The 17,227-nt window shown below is 41.6% G+C and overlaps 1 protein-coding gene across 7 annotated transcripts in view; it reads right to left on the reverse strand.

Moving 5' to 3' along the window:
• Nucleotides 1–17,227, reverse strand: part of HIPK3 (homeodomain interacting protein kinase 3) — a 74,248-nt gene that overhangs the window by 47,433 nt on the left and 9,588 nt on the right. For 4 of the 7 annotated variants that reach the window (XM_083837845.1, XM_083837846.1, XM_083837842.1 and 1 more), the window contains one exon: nucleotides 6,666–7,761. In XM_083837845.1, coding sequence (XP_083693971.1) covers nucleotides 6,666–7,759 — 1,094 coding nt within the window. In that variant the 5' untranslated portion in view covers nucleotides 7,760–7,761. Of the gene's footprint in view, nucleotides 1–6,665; nucleotides 7,762–12,592; nucleotides 13,958–17,227 lie in introns of all 7 variants that reach the window. The other 3 variants (XM_083837844.1, XM_083837843.1, XM_083837847.1) reach the window with 3 other exon arrangements.

The following is a 17,227-nucleotide window of genomic DNA, read 5'->3' on the forward strand; positions in this document are numbered from 1 at the left end:
AAAACACTCTCAGAAGGTATTGTCAACCTACACCATCTGGAGTAACTGCAGTGACACAGAGCACATCTAATCAAGTTACAAAGCCCAGTGAGAAAACAAGCCTGGCCAGGAGTATACAGCCACTTTTTTTTTTTCCTAGCTTTAAAGGGTGTGTATAATAAAGAGGGAAAACAACAGATCAAATCAATTTCACAACAATTTGAAAAAAAACAACATCAGTTGTTTGTGCTCTGTTCTGAAACCAAATATGAAGGTGACAAGTTATAAATAAAAGCAGTCCAAGTGCACTAGTCTCCAAGCATGCACGTAGCCCTCACCGTACTCAGCTCACAGACAGTAATTAAGCCACACAACTCAGCTGGTTTATTCTTTTCCCCAAATCCTTTAAAAGGGAAGAGACTGCATTGGATTCAATCGCTCTTGCCAACTGCAGAAACGAATGGGTGAGTGAAAGCTACCATGGCAGACGAAGCATTTATGTTAAGGGGTGAAGGAGAGGTGGTCTTGACAAACTGGGAGTAAGGAGGGTCTAGAGGGCTGTTTTCCATTCCAGCAGCATCAGGACCACAGAATGCAACAAATACCACTTTTTCCTTTCTCTCTCATTCTTCACGGGAGAGCAGTTTAAAAGGAGGAGATGGAGAAAAGACTGTTGCCATCCAACAGGAACACATCCAGCAGTGATTTTTCCATCTCTCTGAGCTCTGCTGCAACACTAGTGACATTTGGCATTTTGTCTGGAACAACTCTGTTGATTAGCAACTACCCTCAGTTGGAAGGCAGGAGGAAGGATATCACTGACTGATTCAGGAATGAGTGGACTCCACTTACTGCTTTACTCCTTTGCTTTTCCTTGTGGGCACATTGCTGAATTAACTACGATCGTATGTTACTGCTGTCACCACCCAAGGAGAAAAACAACTCCAAGCTCTGAGCATTCCTTTATAGTCAAACACCTTCCAGTCTGCGAGCATCACCCGAGTACTCCGTGAGCCTACCACAGCTTCAGCTCGGCCCCCATTTTACAGAGATCAATTATATTGCTTCCCATCCACTTCATTTTCCCAATCAATTTGGCAATGCTAAATAGCAGTTTGAGTATGGATCTCTGGATGCCAGGAATAGCAAAGAAAACAAAAACAAATAAATCAACATAAAGGTGATCTCTGGAGGAAAAAAAAAAAAAAGGCAGGCAATAGCTCCTCCCAACCAACGCCAAGTGCTGGAAATCACAAGGCTGTGCCTACACAAACACTGATATAACGCTGCCGCTACAGACTCTCCCTTAGCAAGCTGTGTTGAGCATACACTACAAATACTGAGTTGCGCTTTACAAACTTGGTGTTGCAGTCAAGTAAAAAGTGGGAGAAGAAAGATACTGGAGAAGAAAGAGGCTTTATTATTACCGAACTCCACTACATAAACGCCATTAGATGGAACTGTGCATCCTTTAAATAAAATTTTACTTGCTTTGAAAAATGGCTAAATGTTACAGACAACAGTGATAAGCAGAATGAATCTCCTGTCATTTGGGCATCAGCTAGTGAAGAGAACAGAGCTCCTGGACACTGGTGTTGCACACAGCTGGTTCAAAAAGGGGCAAATTCTACCCAAGTTCCAACACGAGTTTCTCTGCAAAAAAAAAAATCCTGGAAGGAGCACCACATGAAAGGAGAGGTCTGCAGCGAAACCAGACCCAAAAAGACCTGTCACAACACAGAACGCCGAGAAGGCCACGCACAGGCTCTTTTCATGACAGGGGAAACTTTGCTGAAGAAAAGTAAGCTCCTTGAAGCAAGTCAGCGCAGCTACCTCGACGATTTTGTACCACCCAACTCAGTGGAGGTTACTGCTCTGTGCATCTAACACTCTGAAGCCTCTCTTCTCACTGTCTTCTCCCAAAATACATACAACCTTACATGAGAGACGAAGAAAAGGAAAATGACTCCCAGAGCATATGAACATTATGCCTTAGAAAAATCTTCCACCTCACCAGAGAAGCATGAGACAAGAGAGTCAGAAATAAGAGCTATCTGTTGATTCCCCTCCTTCCCAACCCACACTGCGCAACAAAGGGCAAAAAGCAGCTTTTAATGCTGGATGTAACGCTCCAGTTTGCTCGGTTTAGGGCACAGGTGACCCAGAGCAACATACTTATCATGCTATTTCCATATATGACAAAAGCTTGATCATCTACATTGTATATAAAAGCAACTTTTTTCTTTCCAAAATGTATACACTGCTTAGTTACTTACCTACTTAGATCACTCACAAAAGGTCAGCAATCTTAACGCGTGAGACCAGCAGCAAAGAAAAGACCTTGAATACCAGTCCCCTCTAGCCCACGACTATTAAAATCCAGGCCAGCATAAAAACAGCATGTAAGCACAGTCACTGACTTTCAGATAAACAATATTTGGAATAACATTTCATCTTTGAAACAAAAAAGAAAGCCATGACTTAAGATAGCGCCTTGCAGTTAAGTGCTTACTCACATCAATACTCTGTCTTTGCAGGTGAATAATCTCGTTTCTGGCAATAATTTTCAAAGATTAGTTAAAAACAAGTAAAAATATACTTTTTGACATTTCATTATTTTCTTACTTTCTCTTTGCTTGGGAAAACTGAATCCACCAGGAAAACATCAAACAGCTATTACTCAATGCAGTTTGTCACTGCTCTTCTGCTCGGCTACACTGTTTTCAAATCCAAGTAGCACCACTTTGCCTGATCTCTCCTCATACCGAACTACAGTACGATTTTCAGTAATCATCAGTGTCACCTCTTCGTCTGCTATAGACCAAGGTAAGGTGAAACTTAGGACAATCCATTGTCCACTCACCTGCTTGTATTACATTTCCTGCCTTAAGTCCTAGTATTGCATTATTACTTAGTTTTCCAATTTATTACTTGCATCCTCTTACAGACCTAAAATACTGCACTACCATTCAAAATAAATACGGTTAACAGAAGATTTTGTTGCCTTCTCCGTTCTTGCAATAATTCATTCATGACAGTCTCATACATACACAGGAAAAAACGTGGTGATGAGATACAAAAAAATGTTTTCTTTGTTCACTTCTGCAAAACTTCTTTACGTGTTTCTCTTGAGCATTTGATAAACACTTCTACAGACTAGGGTGGACATATGCCTTCAGCAAAGTGCTGAATCTCACTGCAAACTACAGCTCTCATTTTTGAAAATGGCCATGGCATAAGTAACCCACAAACTCTACCAAGTTAACACTGCTTCCACAAACGACAGCTCCCTTTCCCCACAGCACCCTCCTCCTTGTGCTGGCACAAGTGCCTGGGCAGATGTGGGTGAACAGAAGGTGGGAAGCTGCAGTGGTTGATGTAACCCTCTGAACAGTTTTGCTCCTCTGCCTGGTTCCCCAGCAAAGCCACGGCACAGCAGAGTTCAAAGTAGGCACCCCCACAGAGGGGAATACAGGCCTGCTTCCTTTGCAAATTATACACACTACATTTAAAGGCATTTTGTTCCATCCTTCCCTAAGACTGCAGATCCTAAAACAGTTGTTTAAAGGCAAAACACAACCCTTCTGCCTCATACCTTTTTCTTGAACATCTTGAGCTTGGCAGAGTGCTTTTGCACATCAGAATAGGTCAAGTTTCACATTACACTTACATTTATATGGATATTTCCTAGATAGTGCGCTGTTCCTGTCACTTGGTGAATCAAAATCTCACGCACTGTCACCTCTGAACAGATAGGGATCTCCACTGGTAAAAACTACGGGTAAAGCTCATAATACACATGAAGGTTAACATGCTCTGAAGACTTTATACAAGAATACAGATGCGATCATATCTAAGACAGACAGTTGCTGTAGGGAACAAGCATTTTTAAAAAGTTGTTCCAATCTGAGCTGTAATTGAATTAATTTAGTTTGAAGCTTTAAAGAGCAAGAAAACTTTCATTTAATTGGATTTGTAAGTGACCTAAACAAACACATAGCACCACTGAAGAAAATGAGAGAAGATTTCAGTAAGTCTCAATTGCCGCTCGCTTTTTTTTAAAGGGTTTGTTTCAACATGTCATAGTCAAACAAGTCAAACCTGCACTATCACTCCCACCCTCTAATACAAAAACATTTAAGTACAGATATATTTCAAGAAGTAGCTCCTTTGTTGATTGACAAGTGGCGAAATTGCTTGCAAAATAAATTCTACTTCGATACCATTTATTGTCTGAAGGTCCTCCTCATTCCTTGTTAGAGCATTTCTCTTCAAACCTCCTTGACATCACTTATTTTGAGCACTTTTGGAGTCAACTCCCTAATTTCTGACATTATTTACACTGGTCAGGTACTTCTAAGCAATAAAGAGAAGTTTGAGAAACTGCATGCCAAGCTACGCAAAGTTAATTAGAGCCACTCAACCAGCAGAGAGCCATGCATCCACAATGAAATCCAATGGGCTAAAAACCTTTTCAGAAGTAAACTTTTTGCTGGAGGAAAAAAAGTAAAATCAAACGTATATCCATTTCAAAATTTTCTTAACCAATATTTACCTCAAATACAATATCAGAACTATTACAATAAGTAGACCCCAATCTACAAGGAAACTTGTCAGACTCTGTTCTTTTTGAATGTCCTTTCTATTTTCAAAAGATACCAATTTAAATGCTACCTTACAGAAGGTCTGTAAAACTACGTAGGGTAAAAAAATATGATCTTTACTGAACAGTCTGAATATTTACAATGCACTTTAGTGCCACATAGTAACTGGGGAATTTTAGGTGCACATGTTGTATCCCTCTATACGAATATCATTCGACCTTTTCATGAGCTAAATCCCATGTGAAGTTCTTACACGGAGCCAAGACAAGCATATACATCCACCAGTTTTATTCTTGGTAACCCCAAAAACATTATTTTTGAGTGTACATGCACAAACCCTACTTAGTCGCACTTCAGCGCACATAATGTAATGCAAGTATCCAAACTACACAAGAGATGCTAAGGAGCCTCACATTGATTGCACAGAGACCTGTGCAACTCTGTACATGTCAAAATCCTAGAGAATAGGTGCTAAGAAGCATAAACCCCCAAAAAATTACAGCTAAAATTTGTGGGCCACTGAATAGGCATAACAATGCTATGTCTGAGTCATGTAAAGTAGAAAAAACAAGTCTGAAACTAGACTACCAAATGAAGTATGACAATAGGACCACCCAGCCTGGTTGCCTACAGCCTCTCCCTTTGTCAGTTCTTGGGCAGGGGGGAAGGAGACAGAAACAGCAATAGCTCACAGTAATCTGCAATTGCGTCAATAAATAAAAAAGCCAAAATACGTACAGAAGTATTCTCATACTTCCATGTGAGAATTCTCACACGCACTTCGAGTAGCTGCTGAATTATGAATTTGTACACAACAGCTGATGTTAAGACATTTCCACTTGTACATAACCTCACAGAACTCATGCTGCCTTTTCAGGACTTGCTTTATTTCCAGGCTCCATAAAATATGTGCATCTTGAATGGCGGTACAGCTCTTACACTAAAAGGAATTCTCAAGTTACTTCATTTCTTATTTCTCATGTGCAGGTTTCTGTATAACGTGGGTATGCATCAGTCAACACGACTTCCCAATTTAGTCAACTTTGTACGCTTTTGCAAACCTTAACTGCAGTTTGCAATTACTAATAAGGAAATGCAGGTGATTAATTAGAATATTTTATATGAGGACAGTACATGAAACATTCTTGTTTACAAGCTATGGTCAAAAAACAGATTCTTCTGGCATGAACTCCAATCACCATAGTTTCATCATGCCCAGAACTGTATTGCACAAGTTTTCACTTCCAACATGAATAGCTGTAACATATTTAAAATTGTCTTTAGATTACTCATTGTCCTAGGTTACTAGCTTTTTCCTGAATTTGCAGAGACAGGCAATACACAGGATATACAGCTGCCAACAATGCAAAGCAGAACTGAAAAAGGTGTTCTATGAAGACAAGCTCAGCTTTTAAAGAAAACAGAAGCACTTCAGATGTTAAATATTAATGGCTTTTAAATGTTTCACCAATTGGATGTCTATACAAGGAAAGGATTAAAAAAAATCAGAACCATACATCCATTTTGAGTCCAATGTAGAATGCAACCATTTATCAAAATCACTTTAAATGGCCATCTGGTATCACCTGAAACATTTAAGTATACTGTCACTCACTAACTCCAGGAGTTCACTGAAGTCCACAGCTGCTGAAGGCACTCAATTAGAATTGAGTTTATAAGAACTAGGCAAAATATTTACAAGTACGAGAGAAAAACAGAGGAGTTTACATCATCTTTGGCAACGGTACATAAAATATGGTGTTTTTAGTACACTGTCCAGCTGCTTACAGAAAAAAACTCTTATTAAGGCAGGAAAGGCATGCTAATCAAGCAAGCAAACACTATTTTTTTCTAACATACTTCTAGAAAAAAAATTAACATTATGAAAATATTCAAAGCAAATATTCATGTTCAAAATAGTAACCAACCACTTAATCTTAGTATGTCCTAGATTCTTAAATGGTCCTTGTGTTTTCCAAATTACTCTTAGTTATCTGGAGGAGTAATTATTTAAACCATTAACATTAATATACAAAAAAAAAAACTTTTCCATTAAAAGTTAAAAAAGTAAAAGACACCTACCTATAATACCGAGATTGTAAATAGGTTGAACAAATAGTCTTTGATACATGGCTGGCAGACCCAAAATCTATTACTTTAACCCGGTAAGGCTGCCGAACAGGATCCACCAACATAATGTTCTCTGGTTTGAGGTCAGCATGGATTAAACCAAGACTTTTTAGTTTTTTCAGTGCAGTGGCCACCTGTTGCAGAATAGGCCGTATTACTTTCAATTGAAGAGGGCTGAATTTGTTTTGTTTCAGGAAGTCATATAAATTCTGTTCCAACATCTCAAAAACCAGACAAGTATGGTTACGATGCTGAAAGCATTCATAGGCTCTCACAAAATTGAATTCATCGGCATTTTCAGTACTTAGTCTTGCTAATATGCTCACTTCTATTTGTCCTTGGCGTGCATATGAAGGATGATTCTTCAAGATTTTGATTGCCACGATCTCATTTGTCCCCCTTTTCCAGCACTTCACCACTTGTCCAAAGGTCCCTCGCCCAAGGAAGTCAAGAACCTCGTAAGTATTTTTCACAGAACACAATACCTCATGCTGTACTAGCTGGTAGTCTCCATCTCCACTTGTACCACCTTGTTTTGAAGTTGCAGCAGTAGTCACAACTGTCACTGGGTTTCCTACATTGGTTTGCAACATCGCAGGCAATATGGACAGTTCATCAACAATCTGCATCGTGTTGTTCTGATTATCCAGCTCTTCACTCTTACGCTTCAATCCACATCGCTGGGGTCCTTCCAGTATATCTAATCTGCTTCCTTGAGTCCCAGTCGGAGGTGCCTCTATCTGAGCTCGCTGCGCCCGCGCTGCTAATGCTTTTGTAGCACCTGCAATATTTTTTAAAGCAACAGCATTTGACTGCAACAAAAAGTTCTGTCCTCGAGGTCTGTCAAACGGGTTTTTAGTCTGAAAGAAAGTACTAACCCTGTGGGGAGAAATTCCAAAGTTTTTACCATTCACATAGATTTGCGGGTAGGCTCTTTCGTGGTACACACAACTGCTTGGTTCTAGTTTGAGTTTCTTCACACTACAAAAGGCACTTGACTGGGTTTGATAAACGTATGGTGGATAGACCAAGACTTGTGAGGCCATACCTACAGAGGGAGAGAAAAAGAAAAAGCAGGTAAGGATTCTGCATTCACATTTCCAAAGTTCACAGCAGTTTCCCCAATAAAAAAAAAAAAAAAGGACAAGTATTTGCTAAACTACATCGCTTGAATTTTGTATTTAGTTTCTTACAGCAAAAAGCAAGCTCATCATGCCTGACCAGTGCGGTGTCTTTAGCACACAGACTGCAGCAGCAGCAGATTACATTAGTAAATGTTTTCAGCAACTGCACAGGGCAGAAGAGAGATAAGTCTGCAACAGGCCAGCGCCAGTGATTTTTGATGTGGAAGAACCAGCTTTGTGCCATAAGAACTCTGCTTTCATTTAAAAGCCTCCAGCATTTCTATGTATGAATATACCACAGCCTTCAACAACTTAAGCTAAAAAATAAAAAAACACAATTACTTATAAATAGCAATGTAAAAATAATGCAATGGGCCCTATTTGCAAGCTGAGCCTACCCACTGCCCTACCCCTTTGTCACAAGTACCATCAGGCTTGTAAGGGCAAACAGACAAACAGCACAACGCTCCAGGAATTTCACTGCCATGATAGTGACAGTGCAGGACAGGGCCCAAAATACCTTGTGTGCACGTGTTCACATAAATGATTGTCACTTTCTGGATAAATTAAGATGCACAATATTAGTCCATTCATGAAATGCAGGTACTTGAAGTCATAAACCTGCCCATTACAGAAGTTTGCGTATCGGTGGCACAGTCACAGGGGGGAGAGACGCCAATTCCCACCTCACCCACGTCAGACTTGGAAATTAAATATTAACCACATTCTTTCAGATATGCTGACTTTGTGAGTTGGACCCATGCGTGTGTTTGTGTATTTCTGCCAATACAATTGCTTCCTTGCTACAAGAGAAGTGAAAGTTAAAATAAAAGTGGATAATTTTGACTTGGGAAGTCACAGTAAGGTTGAGATCCAAATTTCCGTCCGATCGACTTTTCTCTCCTTGAGGCCATCACATTTTCAAAAGGCTACGCCTCTACAGCTTTCCAGAAAGAGCCATCACGCCTCTGAAATCAGGAATAAAATCCTGCTTTGTCCAACACCAGGTACTTTGCCAGGCCTGGCCATGGCAGCCACATCTCTCTCCCCACCCTCCACGCAGCCTGTGCGACAGCGCAGGGCTCATCCTGCTGCCTCCCAGAGCTCAGGGCCAGCGCTGTGCAAAGCCTCCAGGGTCGTGCCCCACGATGCAGCTTCCCTTCCCAAACCACGAGCTGAGTGTGCTAGCAGAACACTGGATGGAAAAGGGAAATGACAGCAGTGCCTTGCCTGCATATACAATGAGGAATCCCAACTCCACCTTAAAATGCAGAGACAGAATAGCTCTCAGATGCCAAACCTTCCAGCTCTTCCAACCCTGCTGCGTGCCACTCCAGATCTGTCAAACACCATCTTAAACCTTCGTGTCATGTAATGCTAAACACCAAGGAAAAGGCACTGACTCACAATCTCAAAACATAGACAAACATTCTCCAAATTCTTGAATCCTCTCTTAAATAACATGCCCCATTAAAAAGCGCCTAGCTGTGTTTAAATTTAAAAATACTTCGAGTACCCCTCACATAGCTTTAATAAGGACAGTTTTTATTCCATCAAACATAACAAACTCATGCATAGATTCCAGTATGTTTGGACCTACATTAACAAATAACGGAGAAAAAAAAAAAAAAAAAAACTTTCTTGCCCTGAATTTCTCTTGATATTGTTGCTGAAATGATTTAGGATTCTGTGTTATCCCCCCAAAAAATTACTTAAACTGGTTGAAGCTAACAGTACAACTGTACTGAAGGTAAGACTTAAGACAGATGGAGTTTATATTTAATTACTAGCAAAAAGAGAAGGTTTCCTATTATCAGCTTACAACACCAAAATAGGAGCACTTCAGCTGAGTGAGTTTGCCTAAGGCCTGCTCTAGCACAACAACGCTGCCTTACCAACACTCAAAAACAAGAGAGATTCAGAATATGTAAGTTATTGCACACGGGTGTACCACCTCCCTTAGGGAGCCATCTCCAGGTAATCACCTTTGTCATAGCGAAAAGAGGAACACACACAACACATCAGCACACAGGTTTCTGTACTAACCCGAGTATGTAAGTGACAGTAATCCAGGGAAAGGAATTAGGGGACAAAATACATTCTTTCTCAATTTCGAAAACTGTCTCAATAGCTTTTGTCATGGGGTGAGATTTTGAAACAAATGGGTTCATTTCTCTCCTATGGAGCGCTTCACAGAAGTTAATGAATCAAAACATATTTAGACAATACCGCATACAACTATTAATTCAAAACAGGGTAGTAAATCACCAAGCAACAAAGGAGTACTTCACTGATTTAATCTGAAATGAAGCTTTACTTACAAGAGAAAACAAAACCCAGCAAGTCTCAATGATACAGTGGTTTTAGAGCTTGGTTTTCTATTTCTTTTCCTATGCCTACGCTAGCCTTTTAGTGGAGCTCAGAAGCACACTTCTGAAGCCCATCTCCCAGCTGTCCCTGCTCACCCCACTTTGGTTCGCAGCACAGAGCGGTGCGCTTTGGGGTTCTCACTGCAAACGCTACTCAATAAAAACGCAGAATGCTTGCTGAAGTCAAAAAAAAAATCACATTGAAATTGAGTCTGAGCTTGATACTTCATTGAAACCCCTGTAATTCAGCACAAGATACTGAAATTTTGACTTAGCTCAGGAAACTTTAGGGGAAAAAAAGCTTACATCTAAGTACAAAGCAAGAGTTGGACCTTCAAGCTAGCGCAGGTGAATTGGCTGTTCTGCCAAGCTCGCTCCCCAAACGCGCGCTGCCCCTTGCTTTCCCGTTCCAGGAGCCCAGGGGCTCTGCCCCACTTGTGCTGGTTCCAGAAGAAGAAAGCAAGAAGGCTCAAGTTTCGGGTGAGCGCAGCGTGTTTCTGACTCGCAGAGCGTGCTGCGGTGCCCAGCGCTTCTGGGGGCGGCTGCCAAAGCGGGGGGCGAGGAATCCAGGCAGCTCCTCTGGGGCGAAGCAGCGATAAGCTTGCAACGCCGACCGCCGCCAGCGGTTCTGCTCCCAGATAAGAAGTGTTTATTGAGCTATTATGAGCACATTTTAGCAATTCAGGAAAGAAAAAACAGTTAAGCACTGAATAAAGCAGATGACATACCCTGGGAGAACAATCTTTGGTGCAATCATGACAGACTAAACTCTAAAAGTCAAATTTCACTCCAGAAAAGTAAAAAACGGTCTTGAGTTCTTGAATGAACATACTATCTATTGCCTTCCCACAAACACTTCTCCCTTACTCCCACTATCTTACTTTAAAAAAAAAAAGGAAAGAAGAACAAAAAAAGCAAAAATCACACTCCAAGATGCATTTTCATTTGGAAACGCTACAACATCTTCACATAACCACAGAACAAGACAATTGTGCGGGTGTTCCCGTGAATCAGGCACATAAAAAACCCTGCAGCATCCTATACCCGAGGAGCTCTGCTCTACACTCACAGGCGGCGCTCAGAAGGTGTTTCAGACAAAAGTGCTCCCTGTACTAACCTGTATGTAATGAAATAGAGCAGGACAGCACGGAACTACCTAGTACAACTGCTACTGGAGGTCTTCACCTTGAGAAGCTAAGTTTATTAATAGAATGAGTTTTCCCCCCACCCAGATGAAAACCCAGGCACAGACCCAGTCAGCGGAGCTGTACAACAAGTCTGAAAGGGAAAAATACCATCACACCCCTTCCTGTAACAGGACTGCCACATTCATGTGGGTTTACTGATTTTTTTAATATATATTTTGGGAGATTTGCCTTACAATATAATCTGACAGCTACACTGCGAAGAATAAAAGACTACTGTGTTGCAGCGTTGGGTATTTGTGATTTTTCTGAAGAGGTCTGCTGGTTAAAGAAAGCAGTATATTGCACATTTTCACCTACCACAGAGTGGATTCTCCCTCGGCTGGCCCCGTCACAAATCATTTCACTGAGCTTATACATCTTTCTGCACATTTCTTATCAAGACTGCTCCTGCTTCCGCATACAAACTGCAGCTTGTCAGGCTACATCTGTATTAACAAGTGGAGCAGCACAACAGGAGAAGGATCTGTAGAGCAAGGCAGCTGGTGCCGAAGGAGATAAAATCATCCTGTGCTCATTTTGGGGAGTTTACACTCTGGAGCAGCTGGAACGCATCTCCCAGTTAAATTTCACTTAAAACCAAGCCCAAATGTGTGCACAAGACCACTGCAGGATGCACGGCAGAGTAAACAAAACCAGAGGAAAAGTCACTGAAGAGCACGATCCCCACGCAAAGCACCAGAGGCAGGTTAGACTGGTCGAGTAGCTTCAGACTTGATTTCCATTGCCACTAGACTTGGAGAGGTCTGTCCGTTCCCCCTGGCATTTTTAGAGGCCAGCCCTCCTTCCCCAAGCGCAGGATGATCTCTGCAAGTTCATCCCAGCGCACCCAGTGGCACCTACGGGCTGCAGTCAGCTCTGGCGCCCTCCGTCTCGGAGCAAAGCAAGTAGGATTTGGCTGCACGTGGCAGACACGGCTGCTGAATGGAGCAAAAGAAAGCCTGCCTCAAGGCATCTACCAATTATTATGTCTAGATAATAATTTTGATCAGTTTTAAGACTGTTCGTACTTCAGCAGCTTCTTCAGAAGCAGATTTCATTAAGCGACGAAAAGAAACATTTCCACAACGTATTGAAATACCAAATACATTTCAAATTTTAAGTTCAGGTAAATTCGTTATTTATTTAATGAAAGAAATGCATTTTCCCAGAGAAATGGTAACAAACAGAAGGCACTTTACCGTTTGCCCCTTCCAGTCAAACTTCTCTCCACACGACCAAGCCGTGAGCCCACGCAGCCATTACCCTACGACGCACACCGACGTTGCTCCTTTCCACCCAACTGACCAGCGCTCTTCACTAGGTTCTTAAAACTATTTCCCCGGCCTTCTCAAGCAGTCCTAGACAAATCCATAAACATGACAAGTTTGGCAGACTGTAACAGCCTTGAGAAGCACAGGCTGTTCCAGGCTTGAAAACCATTAATAATTAACTTCAAAATGACATTTCCTCCTGATAGAGTAAGAGGGGGAAGGGGAGAAGAGCAAGGGGAGTTGGTACAAGCACTGCACTACAGCTGAGGAAGAACTGCCACACCATAGCTTTAATGCTCCTGTAAAAGAACAGGTGCCTTTTAAATGCCGGGAGAGCTGCAAGCCCGAAGCTCTGCTGCCGGGGTAGAAGCTCCCCCAGCAAAGCCTGGCCCGTGGCAACAATCTACTACTACAGTTACAATTTAACTACAGAAAACTCCTTTTCTGGCTTCTTTCTAGTCGAGTGAGTGAGAATTGCAGCTGACTTACTGGTGAGAGGCACAAAGCAGCTGGGCAACAGGCAGGATTTTCTGAAAGTTCAGTAACTTCCAGCAAATGCAAGACGTCAGCAGCAGCACTTCCAAAGTGCTTTCTTCATGCACCCCTTTAAAAGCACTGAAAGGTAACTAACAAGAATTTTTCCCAGGGGAAAAAAAAAAAAAAAATCACTTTTTGTATTAGGTGCCGATCAACTTTGGAAGTTATTTACTAAATGCAGAACTGAGTTGGTTGCCCTCTCTTTCCACACCAGAAGAAACCTTGGTACTGGAAGCAGTAGCATCTTTGTGTTATTGTTTGTCTTGGCTCCAGAGCAGAACAAGCTGTACTGACGTGGGCACTTTCATACCAGTGCCCTGTTCATACCACCAGCCTCTCTTACTGCAACTGCACTATTTGTAACAAAGCCCTGGCACTTGAGATAGCTTGGAATGTAAAAAGGAAAACACACCTGCAGCAAGAGTTGAGAGATACAAGCCCAGGGAATCCCGGCTACCCCGCGCCCATTCCTGCAAAGTCTCTGAACCACAGCACGCAGGGAGCGCGGCGGAGCAGAAAGCAGCGAGCAGCTTACAGCAAAGACCTACCGTAGGAATGGGTTTCCTCACGCAGCCCCAGAGGCGAGGCCGAACAAGAACCACATCGCTCGGAGGGGCCGAGAGGCACACACACAGCTTGCGAGGGGCAAGGGGACGGCGGGACAGCAGCAGCCTCGCAGCACTGCCCGATGTCAGGCACGGAGCTAGCTCCCCATGGCTAGCAGATCCCCGGATGGTTTAGACAGACAGGTAGGGTCTGCGATTAAAGCACATCTATTAGCGACAGGAGCTCTCAGAGCTTAGGCATTTTTACCCATTAGATGCCAGCAGCGCTCTGAAGCTGAGCCGGTGCCATCCTTCGCCTCGCGCCCAACGCAACGGTGCACGGAGCGGTGCGGGAGGCTGGGGAAGGACGGGCAGCCAGCCGTGAAGTGACCCAGCTCCACGGCTGTAAGAGATAAAGTTACGGCCAGCTCCAGAAGAGTGTTACAAGGCTCATTTGGCAACATCTGAGAGCTCTTATAAGACACAGTATTGATACCAGACATGGTACTCAAATTGCACTGCTACGGTCTTCAAAATTCTTTTTTTTTTTTTCCTCCATATAGCACAGAGTTTACTAGCAGTGCCTTTACAGTTCAAGCAAAATATAATAACCAGGTTGACTGAACAGCCTGTCTGGGGTAAAAAAAACTTCAGGACTCAGGAAGACCCAGAGAGATGTGTGTGACTGGAGCAACTGAGGGCTCAGTCCAGAAGAACACTCGCATTGTTTATTAAAAAACCCTCAATGATGGAAAATGCAAGTTTGTTCAAGTGTGATACAAACGAGTCACAGCACCGTTGTCTCGATACTCGGAAGCAGAACTAACACCACATATTTAATGCAGATGTATTTTACATAAAGTATCCGAGTGAACTCGTGACTCAGTGCTGCCCTTTGTACCAGCAGGGAGACTGAAGAAGACAATCGCTATATTCATAATTTCCACAAATATGAACAGCTAAATCTTGTGATTCCAGTATGACTGCAGTCACAGTTAAAAAGACAAATGGAACAATACTTAAAGCATTTCTTTTTCTGCAAGGCAAGAAGCTGTTATGCAACTGGAAAGAAAATTAAAGTTGTATCTGCCACCAGCTCTGAATTAGACCACGCTCCCTACATCAGAATGTGCCATCGTCAACACAAATGGCACACTGCAGCTCGCCTGGGTTTCGCCAGCCTAATCTCTTCTTTTAAAAGAAGACTAATTCTTTCTGACCTTGGAAATACCAGACCCACTGAAATAAAAGTCCCTAAACCCCATGCCTCCAGGTTCTGCGCGCAGGTACAGTGCTGCAGGACACGCTCAAACCACTGCTGTTGCCTGGCCCTCTCCATGCAGGGAGCGGGACCAAAAGACTTCTGCCACCTTACTAGAAGTAGAAATAAAATTGATAGAAGAGTTAGCTCAAACTACCTGTTGGTAAAAACAGCACCTGGAATACTGTTTTTTTTGTTTCTTAAAGCTACCTAAACAAATACGTATGCCACTTTTCCTTCTCAACTCCAGGCATTCTATTTTGATTTCACTGCTTAATTTCACATCCTTCATCTGTTCTTGTTATAATCAGAAGTGGATCAATCCAGTTAAAAAATAGATTTAGAAATTTCATTTTAGAATAGCTCTAGATAACATCAAATGCAGCTCCTCCAGGACTATAAACCTGTACGGCTATTTTCTTCATTGGTATTTCAGCTTTGTTCCTAGACCTCCTAAAACTTGGTATGGAAAACAGAACGGCTAATATACCAGAACATCTGTATGCCCATGACAGAGTCCCATATGTATAAACTTGATTCTTCATTAACCTTTTTGAACTGTTCAAGGTGGAGGAGGTTTTTTTCACAACTATCTTTCATCCTCTCTTATTGGAAAAGATTTTCAGCTGGACAGAGCACGCAGAAGCGCTGTGACTCAAAATTACTGCTCTCCCCACAGGACTCGAGCATTAGTTTGCAACAGCACACGTGTAGATAACCTGTCAAGTTCACCAAGTCTGAGGTAATGAAAAGATTTGCAATTTGGGGTCTACCACATCAAGAGAACCCAGGTCACGAATTGCAGAAGACTGTTTCCTACACATTGGGAATTATCCAGCAGTAGCTTTTGAGTTCAGTTTCCCCAAATACGTGAAAAATCATTACCACTTTTCCAATAGGACCAACAAGAAGTTAGCAAGCAGGTACTGAGTTGTCAAGACAGCACGCCTAGGTCATATTCAAATTCCTTCTGCAATAAAAATGTTGCAGTAAGAATGTTCAGTTTGGGGAGGTTTATGGTGTTTTTGTGCTTTTTTTGTTTGTTTGTTTTTAATCTGACTTAACTTTAAAAGAATTAAGATATCTTATCCAACACACTTCTCTTGATTTGTCTTTTTCTGCTACAATCTCCAGATCAGCCTCTTCGGCTACACCCAATAACAACTTTCAAACATATACTTACTAGGGCATATATACAAACACACAACCATGTGTGCATGTATATAAACACAACTCAGTAAGAATGTGTGTGTGTGTATATATATATGAATACCTTTCATATATATAATGCGTTCTGTGTACACATATACAGAGTAAGACCTCTTCCAAGTCCTAACTTCTTTTCAGAACATAAATTCCTTACATAAAAGCAAAATATTATTATGAACACATTAAATATTATCAGGCATTTTTATTTCCTTGTAAGTAACAACACCATGAAGATAAATTTGGCTGCTTACTGAAAATAGCTGTATGTACATTGCACATGTAGAACAATAAAGAAAACAGTTTTAGGGCGGTTTTTTTTTTTTTTTTTAAACCACTTCTTTCAGGTTTCTAAAGATCTGGAGGAAGCAGTGTTTCCTATAGGCAAAATCACTATCAGAAATGCATACTCTCTCACAGAATGCTCATCCTTTTGCTTCCTAACAAATCAATAATCGTAATAACCTATACTGTAATACTTCCCAAAGCCACCAGTGCAAGAAATTTCTCCCCCTCCCCTAAATCCTTATTGATTTAACTAAACAGAAAGATGTACAATAGGAAAGCAAGATTACACACAACATATCAGTCTTGTGCTCTGACTACTGGGATCATAAGAGTAAGCCAGTTTTCCCTCTGTTGTGTTCCCTTCCATATAATACTCTTCCTATTCATAAAAGGAATGAACTTCCAACATCCATTCGTTTTAATCTTTAAAACAAAGCTTAGCCATCTCTTCAGCTTAGTTTTATAAACATATTCAGTCTGGAAGAGCACTTGTCAAAGAGCTCCCAAAGTATTTCTCAAGGAAAACTCCCCAGCTGCCCTCTTACAGAGCTCAAAGCTGACAGTCACAGAAAGCCATTAGCCCAGAGCATCATTTCGAAAGCCAGACAGAAAAAAGGCCTTTTAAAGAAAACTTTAGAGTATCATGAAAGTAACCCAATCCTATCAGACTGAACACCAATTCATTTCTTGACTCACAAAACGAGTTGATATTAATAGATAAGGAAA

Source organism: Anser anser, assembly GCF_964211835.1.
Source record: "Anser anser genome assembly, chromosome: 5".
NCBI lineage: Eukaryota > Metazoa > Chordata > Aves > Anseriformes > Anatidae > Anser > Anser anser.